We start from the raw sequence: 12,644 nt of genomic DNA, 5'->3' as shown, positions 1-12,644 counted from the left end.
TAAAGCTTTGAAAAACAGAATCCAAACTTGAATTTAACTGAAAACATAGTTCCAGTCACAAATTATTCATGAAGAATTGATCATAAAACCTGTAAAGACAGAAAGTAGGTCTCTCATTATGTGGGGCTAGGGGCAGGAAGAGGGAGTCACTATAAAAGGGCACAAGGTTTCTTTTTTGGAAGGTTAGAAATGCTTAAAAACAGATTTTGGTGATGTTTGCACAATCCTGTTAATGTACTAAAAATCACTGAACGTTACACTTAAAATGAATCAATTATATCTCAATGAAGCTGTTAATAAAAAATCAGAGCATTTTAAACAAAGGCAACTTGTCTTCTAAAGGGGTGTGTGGCCATTGAGCTCTTCTAATGGCATGCATTACTTTTTTTTTTAACATCTTTATTGGAGTATAATTGCTTTACAATGTTGTATTAGTTTCTGCTGTATAACAAAGTGAATCAGCTATATGTATACATATATCCTCATATCCCCTCCCTCTCATGTCTCCCTCCCACCCTCCCTATCCCACCCCTCTAGGTGGTCACAAAGCACTGAGCTGATTTCCCTGTGCTATGCGGCTGCTTCCCACTAGCTATCTATCTTACATTTGGTAGTGTATATACATCCATGCCACTCTCTCACTTCGTCCCAGCTTGCCCTTCCCCCTCCCCTTGTCCTCAAGTCCATTCTCTACGTCTGCGTCTGTATTCCTGTCCTGCCCCTAGGTGCATCAGAACCATGTTTGTTTTTTAAATTTCCTTTCTTTTTAAAGTTGAATAATATTCCATTGTATGTCACATTTCACTGATCCATTCATTTGTTGATGGACACCGGGCTGCTTGCATGTTTTGGCTCTTGTGGATAACGGTGCCATGAACATGGGAGCACATGTTCAAGTCCTTGCTCTCACTTCTTTTAGGTAGGTACCCAGAGTGGCATTGCTGAATCATATGGTAATTCTAGGTTTAAGTTTTTAAGGCACAGCCAAAGTGTTTTCCACAGCAGCTGTACCATTTTGCCTTCCCACCAGCAACACACAAGGGTTCCAATTGCTCCACATCCTTTTCCTCTTTTTTTTTTCACAGTCAGTATTTTCATCTAATTTTTTAGCAGACAGTTTACATACTTCCCCCACCCCTTCCTTTAAGCTAGTGTGACACTTTTCCATAATATACTACTTAAAGAGAAGCTTTGGTCAAGAATGGAATGAAATAGCAAAACAAAAAAAACAAAAAAAAAAAAACCCAAATCACTGCTGCTTTTAAAAAACCGATACTTTCACCAATTATTCTCAAACAAAACACAGAACAAGGTTTGCGCCATATGTGTCTTCAGTGTTTCCTGGCGGCTGGCTCTCCTCCCCAGGATGCGAATGGCGGAGCTGCCCGGCGCAGCCTGTCCGTCCTCATGCTGGATCTGGGAGGCTCGCCCTGGATAGAAGACTCTAAGGTCTTGAAATCCCAAAAGGTCATGGCTCCATCGATGCCAGCAGTGCAAAATTTGCGACAATCTTGCCTGTCTACCTCATAAATAGACATCTGAGTGATACCGTCCTGGTGCAGCATCTCCAGGGCCGGGTTGCGGTCCTCGGTCGTGGCCCGCTTGTCCATGTTGCAGAAGCGCTCCGTGGCTGACACGTTGCGCTGGATGCTCTGTTTCGGGATGTCTAGCTTGGAGACAAAGGTCAAGCAGCCGCGGTCGGCGCAGCTAAAGAGCATGGGGCAGCAGTCATGGCCAGCAGCCAGGACGCTGTCCTCCGAGATGAAGGACACACTCAGGAGGGGCAGGAACTCTGTCTTCAGAGTTGAGACCTGCATGCTTTTTGAGGCATCGGCAACGGACACGGGGCCGTCTTGGCTGACCCAGGCCAGGGGGCTCCCGCTGGCGGAGAAGCTGACCTTGCGCACCCAGCCGCCAGGGCCACTGCCACCAAACTCTGACATCAGATGACCAAAAGGCACCTTGCTGCCCCAGGACGTACTGGCTGGCTTCTCATCCACTTCTTGAATGTAGGCAGAAAACACTCTGCATTTGAAATCACAGGATCCTGCTGCCAGCAAGACGTTGTTGGGATCCAATCCAAGCTGAGGACCGTGGAGCGAATGGGTTTTTTAATGTGCTTGCTAACCCACCGGTCATTCTCGGACTCAGAGTAACAAACAGAAATGAGTTGTGCTCCGCTGCCCATAGCAAATTTGTTCTCTAGCGGGGACCACTTGACAAAAGTGGCCGCACAGTTAATTCTCAGAATCACCAGGGTCGGCTTCCAGACACCATCCTCCTGACCCCAGACGTAGGCATTGCGGTCAACCCCGCAAGTGACGATGCGGTCACTCTTGGGAGCCCAGTCGATACCTGTGATGTGTCTGTTGTGCTCCTTGAGTTCATGAGTTTTCACCCACTGCCTCCCGTTCTTCTCATAGATGTGGATTTCATGGTTATTGGGGCTAAGGGCAATGGGTACGATCCCTGTTCCAGGCATGACAGGTGATTGGCTCTAGCAAAAATTGATGCAGGGACATTATTCTTCGTGTTTTCAAAGGACAGAGAGCTGGGGGTCGGGGCCATCCGGATGGGCTCGGAGTGTTAAATTCCCGGATTCTGGTCAATCAACGTGAACAGGCTCCTGCGGGCTTGGGCAGAAAACCGAGGACCACATCCTTTTCAATATTTGCTATATTCTGGTTTTTCGTTTTCATTTTCGCTTTTTTAAAAAGAATAGCCATGCTACTGGAGATATCTCATTGTGGCGTTTGTTTTGTTTTTTGCATTATCGATGTTGGAGGTAGGTTCCAGTTTGCCCTCATGGATTTTAGTGGCTGTCATGAGGTCTACTTTATTCTTGCAGTTTCTTTGTCCTTACGCTTCCCCACGTCACTTCCAGCCTTTCTTCTGACTTCAGATTTACAAACTACAGTGCTTCAGACCCACTGCCATGCACAATGGAGTTGAAGCTTTGGCCATAAATCGTCCTTCTTCACCTCGGATGCTCTTTAGCCTGTCCTACTTTGTTTGATACCAGGATCGCAGCTTCTGCTCTTTTAGAGTTGGCTTCTCCTTTATGACCAAATTTGAAAATCTTTTAACAGGCAAATGAAGTGCATTTGTAAATGCATATACTGGTATGGTTTGGTCTCCACTCTGTCCTGTTATTTTCTGTTATAATTACTGCATGCATTGTGGTATACTTACTGTGTTTCTTTCACCACTTGGTGTGTATTCTTTGCTATTTAATATTTTTTTTCTTTTAGGGTTTTGGAACAGGGTTTCCAATATTTATGTTTTGCTTTAGTGGTTAAGTTTTTATATTTTTACATTAATTCTTTTCTTTTTTCTTAACACTTTAACATCTGGCCTGTCCATTTTACATGGTGTCATTTGATTAGTAACTATGACCTATTTAACGGTCAGTTACATGATTATGTTTCCCCTTTTCGCTCTCCCTTCTCCTTCAGTTTTTTTCAGTTGCACCTGTTCTATTTGATTAGAAAGTATGTGTATCTACTAGTCTTCCCATCCGTCACTTGGCGGTTTCCTCAGTTAGCTCTTGTTTGGGGGAAGCTCATTCCCCAGGAAAGGCATAGGATGCTCTCTAAATTTCTGTACTCAGTCCTCATCTGTTTGTCTATAGCTTTGATCCTTAAAGGCTGGACACAAAAATCCTTGGCTGGTACTTTCTTTCCTTAGTGTCTTGTAAATACTGCTCCACTGTTGCGTTGCTCTGTATGTTGCCAGCCTCAATATTTTTATAAGTAATTTGCTCTTTTTGCCTTTAAAATCTAATAGTTTTACTAAAACATGTTTTGGAGTTGATTATTCCACTCAGTTTTCCAAGGTACATGGAAGGTACTTTCAATATATAATTTAAATTTTCTCTTATTTCTGGCTTATTTTCTGGGATTATAGTTTCCCCCCTAGTTTTATTGAGATATGATTGACATATAGCACTGTGCACAGCATAATGACTTGACTAACATATATTGTGAAATGAATATCACAATGTTTAGTTAATATTCATCATCTCATTTAGATATAAAAAAAGGAAAGAAAGAAAAAATATTCTTTTCCCGGTAATGAGAACTCTTAGGGCGCACTTTGTTAACAACCTTCAAAAGCACCATACAGCAGTGGTAACTATCGTCATCATGCCGTATGTTACATCTGGGATGACAGTGTTAATATTAATTTTGCTTCACTGTTTGGTGTTTCTACTTTAGAGACTCCAGTGACATGTATTTTGGTTCTTCTTTCCTGGCTTTCATTTCAACCACCTATCTCTGAAAGCTTTTTACTCCTTTCTTTATTTTATTTTCAACTTCTTGAATATTTTCTTGCCATTCTTCAGTGTCCTTTTACATATCTGTATTTGATATATTCTCCCTTGGGCGTCTTGTAATTCTTCTTTGTTTCTGGGATAGTTTTGTCTTTATTTTCCATTTCTATCCTGAATCTTATCAACTCCTGCTGTATTTTTTCCTAATTTTTGCCTAATATATTCTCAGGTTTTGAATTTCTGATTCTGTGTGTGTGTGTATGTGGGGGGGGTGTATCCATTTATATGATACTTTGTTCAGCTTGAGAGTTTGACATAAGGTCTTACAATTTTCCTCTGCTTTGTCGTTTTATTGATGGGATTTTCATCAGGTGAAATGTTATGATTCATCTTCTCATCATAAGAAATGTATTTTTTTCCTTTTTGCAGTAGCTTTATATGCAGCTATTTTGATGTTTTAGTGCTACTAGACATTTTGACATGGGGTTCATAGTTCAAGAATGTCCTCTTCTCACTGTATACTGAAGTGCACTTTTTAATAGATAACCACACTGAGGGAGGGATTGGTTGTCTTTTATTTCTGCGGATCTATAATTCTCACTTTTCCTTCACCACAAGAACTCCGAAGGGCATTGCCCTTTCTCTATTTATCTGACTTTTCCCAGAAGCAAGGCTTCTTCAAGGCTGCCACCTCCTGTCCCATTCTCTTTCAAACCTCTTCTCTTTTCCACTCAAGTATCCAACCTGTGTTCAGTATTTAGTCCTTGGTGTTGGACTTTCTCTTCATAGAAGGATTTAAGCCTGGGTTTCACTTAAGTCCTTGGCAACAGTGGAGGGAGCTCTGTTGGAATTTGAGGTATTTTCTTTCTTCTACTGAAGAAGTAATTTGAAGTTCAGCTCGTGGCATTTGCTCTCCTAGTAGAGCGGAAGGCTTGTTTGTTTGTGCTTGTGTTTTATTGAGGATGTGAGTAGAGATTCAGATGCAGGCAGCTGCTTCTGTCCCCTGGACTGGTCAGCTTCCGGAATCCCTTTTAAAATATCAAGCGCTAAGTAACATTTCTTTCTTCCCTAGGAACACTGGAAACTTTGCTGTTACAAGGGCATCGTCAAGGTTACACAGATTCTGTTACAAGACAGGTCTGTCTTCCTGCATCTTTAAAGCTGTTTCGTGTGCTGCCTCTTCTTTCTTCTTTTAATACAGCAACCAGTCACAAAGAAAACAATTTAAAAATATATATTGCCTTCCTTCTTCCTCATTTCGTGTTTACTTAAAAACAAAAAAGAAAACCCTGCTATTCAGCACTCCGTACATCCCTGGAAACACGCTCCCCTGAAAAATCACCTCTCGGTTTCTACCTCCAGGCCGCCACCTCTGCCTAAATAAATAAATAAAATGGACACCTGGGGATCCATCCCCACCAGGGATGTTTTGCTGCAAGATTAGTAAGAAAACTGCAGCGAGCGGCAGCCAAGTCGGGTCCCGGAGGGGGATTTGCACCAAAAAACTCAGGTCGGTGGGCCAATAAGAGCGAGCCTGCCAGGGGGCTGGGGTGGTCCCAAAGACCGAGGACCGCGGAAGTGGCGCTCCCGGCCGGGCAGCGCGCGGCAACAGCGACCGGGGTCCCTGGTGCGGGCGCCCGCGGGTGTGCGCACATGTGCGCGCGCCCCGCGGGCGCCCGGCGGCCACCTGTCACTCACGGGGCTGGCGGGGCGGCGGCCGGCGGAGGCCCTCCCCGCGGGGCCGGCGCGCCGCCGCGGTGGAGACGCGGTAATCCCCTCCTCCGCCCGCGCCGGGCCCCCGCAGCCGCCGCCGATTGGTCGCCCTTTGCTCCCTGACCCCCTCGCTGCCTCCGCGGCCGCCGCTTCCTGCTCGGGCGCGGCGCGGCGCTCCCGGCCGGGGCGGAGCTCGGGCGCCGGGCGCGCACCGCCCTCGCCGCCAGCCGCGCCGGAGGAGGAGCCGCCGCGCCCTTCCCCTTCCTCCGCTCCTCCCCGGCCCGCGCCCGCCGCGGCCCCAGGCAGACTCGCGAGCAGCGGCCGCGGCCGGCGGCCGAGTCGGGAGGATGCGGCGGCGCTCGCGGATGCTCCTGTGCTTCGCCTTCCTGTGGGTGCTGGGCATCGCCTACTACATGTACTCGGGGGGCGGCTCCGCGCTGGCCGCGGGCGCGGGCGGCGGCGCCGGCAGGAAGGTGAGTGGGGCGCCCGCCCGCGGCCCGGCCCCGGAACCCCCGGCGCCCACGCGCCCCGGCCGCGCCGCGGGGCACCGAGGGGGGTTCCTGGTCCCTCCTGCCCTTCTCCGCCCGGACCTCCGCTCCGGCCACCCGCCCCGGGTCTCTCGGCCGTGTCCCCGAGGCTGGGGGCGCCCCCGGCCCCTCTGCGCTCGCCTGGTTCGGGAGAGGGAGACCCGGCGCAGCCCCCGGGACTGGGGCCGCCGACGCCTCTTGTCGCCCCCCGCCCCAGCTCTCCGCTCCACGTAATTTGAGTTGAGTTTCGTCCGGCTGCCGGGAGCCCGGTCCTCTGCGGTGGGACATTTAGGGGTGGGGATGTTGGGAAGCACAAAAGCGGGTGGGGGGGGAGGGCGAGAGGCGGCCGCCTTTGCGACGTGTCACGTACCTGGGGAGACAGGAGTCCAAGTTTCTTTTCAGCCCTTTGATACCAGCCGCCGCAATGCCCCCTCCCCCTTGTCGCCGCCTCGCGGGGAGGGGGCAGTTCTGGGTCTCGGCTCGGTACCTCTGGGGACGGGGGCGCCGCCAGCCCCGCGCTCGACGGAACGGACCTCCCCGGTGATGCAGGCGGAGGGCCCCCGCGCCCCTGCGCCCCGGACGAGGTCGGCCACCCACCCACACCCCGAGACCGTCCCCTCCCGGCCCCCGCGCCCGACTCGGCCGGCCCTCCCGCGCGGCCCCCGGCGCCCGCCTGTTCCAGCCCCACGCCCCCGTTCCGCGGGGTGGTCCCTCTGCTGTGTGTGTCCCGGCGGGCTCCAGGGGCCGAGGGGGTGGGCCGTGGGGACCGCGTGAGCCGCTCTGGACGGCCGGGCGCCCTAGGGAGGAAATGGAGCGCCCAGGGCGCCGGGGCCCTGCGATCCCGCTGGGAGAGCGGGGCTCTGGGTCGTGCACTTGCCGCCAGCGGTGTTCGTGGGGTTTGGTGGCAACCAGGCTTTGAAAGCGGCCTCCACACGGTGTAACCCCTCTGCTGTGACATTTGGTGTCACCGCAAACCCAGGAAATTCTGAGTTAATGGAGGTGGACCGTGGGTTGGGCAGGAACCAGGGAATGGTGTCCTGGAACAAGCAAGCCAGAGTAACTGGATGAAAAGACTTTAGCCCTAAAATCAGACCATAAACGTCAAGGCTGAGGTTCAGCTGCTTCAGAGGTTTCCTTCCTTCCTTCCTCCTTTCATTCATGCTTAGCTGAAGGTGTTAGTTTCATGGTAAATTTCGTAGGCTTGCTTTATCTAGAGGGGCAGAAATGAAAAGTCTTTCCGTGTGCAGAATTGGCCTAGCTTATTTCTGAGCTGACATGTGCTGTTAGCCCTGTTTTTTTCCCTATTTTAATCCAGGGAACTGTTGTTCACATGCATGAAGTCTCCGTTCATCCTTGAATGGTAAAGAGCAGTGCGCCCAGCGGAAGCAGTGCAGCCCTTTGAAAACCGTGGCCGTGTTAAACTGGAATTATTTCAAAAGCTTTGCTTCCCAGTAAACTGTGCCTTCGCAGGTCCACGTAGCCTGGTGTGCTGGTGAGACCTGGCAGAGCTTCCTGCCTTTCATGTGAAAGAAAACCGAATACATAAGCCATGCTTAGTGTTGCCTTTCCTTGGTCTGCTGCTCTCATTAGCACATGTGATTGGAAACAGCAACAGGGTGGCATTAGCATCCGGAAACAGCAACAGGGTGGCATTAGCATCTGGAGAGGTTGGCTTCTCCCTGGTGGGCTTCAGCTGGTGGATGGTTCTTGAGGGGTCTTCCATTTGATCCTTAGTTAAAAAAAAAATCCGAGAACTCCTTGTGGCCTGGTGGCAGTAGGAAGGTACAGAAACCTCGTAGAAAAAAGTGTGCGAAATGAACAATTATACGTGGATTGGTGATTTGTCAGTTGGGGAAGGGGTGTGTACATGCAATAGCTTTTGAAACTGGAGGAGACTCGTTAACGTAGTGTTGCCCCTGGTATTAAAGGAACCGCCCTGAGACTGTCTCCGGAGGGGGTCGGTAGAACCTGCTGTCCTGAATTTCCTAATCTAGAGTATAAAGCCGCCTAGTCTTTCTTCCTCCTGAGTTGTTTCCATGGATTCAGAGACCAGAAAGTCTCTTCAAATTTAGTTCGTCCTCGTGATAAAAGGAAATATCTAGATTTCCTAGCTTGTAAAGTATGGACATAAAAAAGATACGGTAGCATGCGTGTGAAGGCAGAATTTGAATACTAGCTGTCGTTTTTTAGGTGTAAGTGGACTTACATTTCTTCTCTCGTTTCATACCGTTCAAGTCAAGGGTCTAAGTCCATATTTAGCCAGTTTCTCTTCGCCCTGAGTCTTTTCACAGGGCACCAGGCTTCGGTATTAGGCTTTGGGGGATTGTCTGATGGGAGCCTGACTGGAGTTTCTGCTGCTTCAGCACCTGGCCGGGGTTGCCGCTGTTAAATTACCCTGCCTGTTAGATTACTCCCCTCAGGATGGTTCTTTATTCTCCGTTTGGCGAAACTTAGAGAGCCCACTCCCCTCACGCCGCAGGTTTCATAAACTCAACAGGGGCAGGCGCTGCCCTGCTCGGGACTCAGCGCTGAAGTTCCGGGTGTGCGGTCAATCATTTTATGCATAATATTGTTTGGAATTATATTTTATTTACATTGGCAGAGAGCCTTCCCTCCCCCGTATTTCACTCTTTCCCCTAAATTGATGATTTGCACTTCAAGGATGCCTTTCCTTTGAGCATCCTTAAATGCTTTAAAATTTTAATCATGTTCAGTCTCCCCGGGGCCTTGGTATGTTGGCAGTGGATGGAGCTGCAGAGAGAGGAAGAGATTTCTGTCGAAATAAACCTGCCTCTGGGTGAAGTGTGGCTCTTCAGGTTGGAGAGGGAAGGGTTTTCCAGTATGGGAAGCATGGTCTCTCCCGAGAGAGAGTGTGTGACGCCAGGACCCCTTGTCTGTGCTCCCACCGCACGCCCTTGGGAGGCAGGGAGAGCATTCCCGAGGGGCACGGCCAGGACCCGGTTACTCCCCTGCCCTTCCTCGATGAGTGGATGCTGGAGGCCTTTGGGTAAGACCTGGAGGAGGCCTTCTGGGAGAGCGGGCTGGGCCTCTTCTTGGGGCGGTGGAGGGCCTCGCTTGGCTGGAGCGGGTACGCGTGGAGGATACAGTTGGAGGAGTTTGGGACTAAATCATAGAGGGCCTCGGATGCCAAGCTGACTTGTTGGTTCTTACTTCTGCTGACCACAGGGAAGCACGGGTGTTTTATGAGCTGGGCGGTGGACACTTACGGGGAATGGTGTGGATACATTTATCGACATTACGACTAGCTTTCTGCTCCTTCCTGCTGAGTGACCTTTACTAATTTACCGAACCTCTCTGAGCCTCAGTTTCCTCATCTTTATAGTGGGGATAGTTCTGGTAGCCAAAGACCAGCTGCCACTAGGAGGTGCTGGCAAACAGTAGGCGCAGAATAGGTGCTGTTTGGAGGGCTGGGGGGAAGGAAGAAAGCCTGAATATCTGCTTGAAGATGGAGTGAACTGTGACGCTTAACTGTCTTCTTCTTGATCTCTGGAGTTTTTTTTAAATCCCTCATCCATTCTTCCCACATCGATTTGGTTGGTTCATTTGGGCTGGCAGCGTGACCCCGACTCACATCAAGGACTGCCTTTTTGGGAAGTGACCCGGACGTCTTGCCGGCTCTCTTGTCCCCAGCCGTGGTGTCAGAGCGGGGTTCCCGTCAGCGGACAGCCAGCAGGAAAGTGGGTGCAGGACACACCGTCGTTTGGTGGCCGTGTGAACCATGGGTGTTGCTGGTCACGTCCCTGAGTGGGGCTCCCGCGGTCGGGAGGCCGGCCTGCCGCCCACTCCCTCCAGGCTCTGGGCACCCAGTCGCCCTCTGCCCGCAGCCTTGCCCCTTCTGGTGGGAGAGGAGGTGGCTCTCGTCACCCATGCGCTTTCGTGGGCATCAGCAGATCTGTGAATGTGTCTGCTGGGGGTGGCGGTTGGGAAGGGGGACCCAGGCCGCACCCGGCCAGCTAGAGTCAGTTAAAAAAATTCCAGTTGAAAGGAGAGTTTGAAGTTGAGGTCGGGAGTGCAGTATTGGGGGAAAACCACCGCAGAGCCAGAGAAGCTGACAAACGTCCCTCTGTGAGAAACTATTCTTTAAAGAAAATAAAAGTTTCGCTCTTCTGGAGTGATGCCATGCTGTCTCCGGGGCTCACACATGGTGGAAGCCGGCTGTGACTGACGGTGCACAAGTGATGGGCTCTTCCCCCAGCCCTCTGGTGAGAGTGAGGAACAGCCTGCCGCCTCCTGCCCCCAGCACCAAGGGGGCCAGCTTGCCTGGGCTGCGGCAGACCTCGGGGTGGAGTCCGGGGCACCCAGGGGGCTGTTAGTGGTGTGAGGAGGCTTCAGGCCCCCTGTGACTCTCCCCACCCTAACTTCTGGCGAGTGGTGGGTCCCCTGTTTGGATCAGAGGAAGAGGTATTTGAGAGAAGGCCAGAAAAACAATGGGATGGTGAGCGGGGAGATACATACATACACATGTAGTTTCATGTGTATAATTTCTCGTTCCTGCCATTCGTGTTTCTGAGATCTTTGGGGAGAGAGAAGGCACTTCGGGAAGGTGTGAGTTTCAAAGCGGGCAGTGCCCCGCTGCCTAACTTCCAGCAGATCCAGCGGCTGCTGGCTTAGTGGAAGGAGGGGCGTGGTGAGGCTGCCTGGGGCAGAGACCCGGAGCGCACAGGAGCTGACTGCCCAGGTTCTGGCCGAGATCCCGGAAGAGGCAGGGTGTTCCTGGGAGAAATCTGTGAAGTCTCCTCGCTGGCCCAGCAGAAATCATGGGGTGAGACAACAGCCAGACCTGGCCGAGCCCACGCCCCCTTTCGGTTCTCCCACTTTCCTCCTCGTGGACCCTCTCCTGGAAGCTCTGCTTGTGTGGGTGATGCTGAGACAGACAAGCTGGGCGGATGTCCAGGTGGAAACACACCCACAGGCACGCCGTACACATGCCACAGTGAGAGCCTTCCGTACGGATGTTAAATAAACACCACTCTCTGGGGACCCCCCGCCCCCAGCTGCCCTGTTCGTCTTCCCTTGGGACCCCCGCTCCATGGTCTCCGTCCCCACTGCAGGGCCTCCTGGACCTGGCCTCCGTGCCCGTGCCACAGTGGTGCTTAGACACGCTGAGCGCGGCTTCTGTAGAGATGCTGCTCGAATCAAAGCAGGTGTTGGCCTGGTCTCACTGGCGTGACCCGAAAGGTGGCCTCCCCCTCGAGGCCACCTTTGCCTCTGTGTTGCCGCCGGGGACCCTCGTTCCAGTGCTGTGGTCTTGGGCCCTTGCCTCCGCGCTGCCCTACGGTGCGGTTTCTTCGGGAGGACCTCCTGGCGCTTCCACAGGCAGACCTCCCAGGTGGCATCTGGTGCAGGCCGGGCCTGGCGAGGAGCCCTTCTCCGTGGAGCGTTGCGCTGAGTGCACTGGTGCAAGCCTCCCGTGGACACTCCTGCCCTCGCAGTAGAACTTGACCTTGCTTTCTAACTGCTCTGAGGACGCTCTGACCTTTGGCCACGTGCTTGAGCTTAAGGGTGAACCCCCAGTGTGGAGGTTCCTGTTTATCTGTCCAGTCGGGAGAGCCTCCCCCATAGGCTCGAGGAGCCGACGAGTGCTCCCCGGGGGGCACCGCCCCCCCTGCGTCCCTTGCCCGCGGCGGGCGGGTCTGGGCCCCTGCTGGCATCTATCTGCCTCCCGCGGGGCAGGCTGAGGCACTTGGCATTTCTGCACTCAGTCGTGACCGGTGTCGTAGGCCCGGGAAGCATGTGTCATTGTGCACGGATTGAACTTCTTAGCGTGCTGAGGCGAAGACGGCAGTGATTCATCGTGGCTGGATTTGAAAAAACCAGACATGGTCACATTGAATCTCACTCCGGGCCTTCCATTTTCATAGCTTTCCTCGGCTTTGGGAGTCCTGTGGCCCTTGCTACGGCTCTTACGGGGGCTGCCTGGTCACCCGTGGCTCAGCCTGCCCTTGGGCTGCCCGCCCCGGCCCCCCAGGCCCCTCCTGCTGGCCACCTGGTCCTGCCTGCTGACTCCTTGGGAGGAGGAATGGCCTGGACGGCTGGAGATAGAGTCGCTGAATTCCCAGAGCCCAAATCATGACCAGCGTTTTGGCAGGGACGAGGGTGTTGGGGGGGCA

At 52.1% G+C, this 12,644-nt stretch overlaps 1 protein-coding gene and 1 pseudogene across 1 annotated transcript in view; one reads left to right on the top strand and one right to left on the bottom strand.

Moving 5' to 3' along the window:
• Window positions 1–1,100: 1,100 nt before the first annotated feature.
• Window positions 1,101–2,482, bottom strand: LOC132593629 (actin-related protein 2/3 complex subunit 1A pseudogene; annotated as a pseudogene).
• Window positions 2,483–6,238: 3,756 nt separating this feature from the next.
• GALNT2 (polypeptide N-acetylgalactosaminyltransferase 2) overlaps window positions 6,239–12,644 on the top strand; it is a 179,193-nt gene continuing 172,787 nt past the window's right edge. The window contains exon 1 of the mRNA XM_030839531.2: window positions 6,239–6,459. Within this exon, the coding sequence (XP_030695391.1) occupies window positions 6,334–6,459 (126 nt within the window). The 5' untranslated portion in view covers window positions 6,239–6,333. The remainder of the gene's footprint in view (window positions 6,460–12,644) is intronic.

This window comes from Globicephala melas, chromosome 16, assembly GCF_963455315.2.
Source record: "Globicephala melas chromosome 16, mGloMel1.2, whole genome shotgun sequence".
NCBI classification, from domain to species: Eukaryota; Metazoa; Chordata; class Mammalia; order Artiodactyla; family Delphinidae; genus Globicephala; species Globicephala melas.
This window is presented reverse-complemented; position numbering and strand designations above follow the sequence as displayed.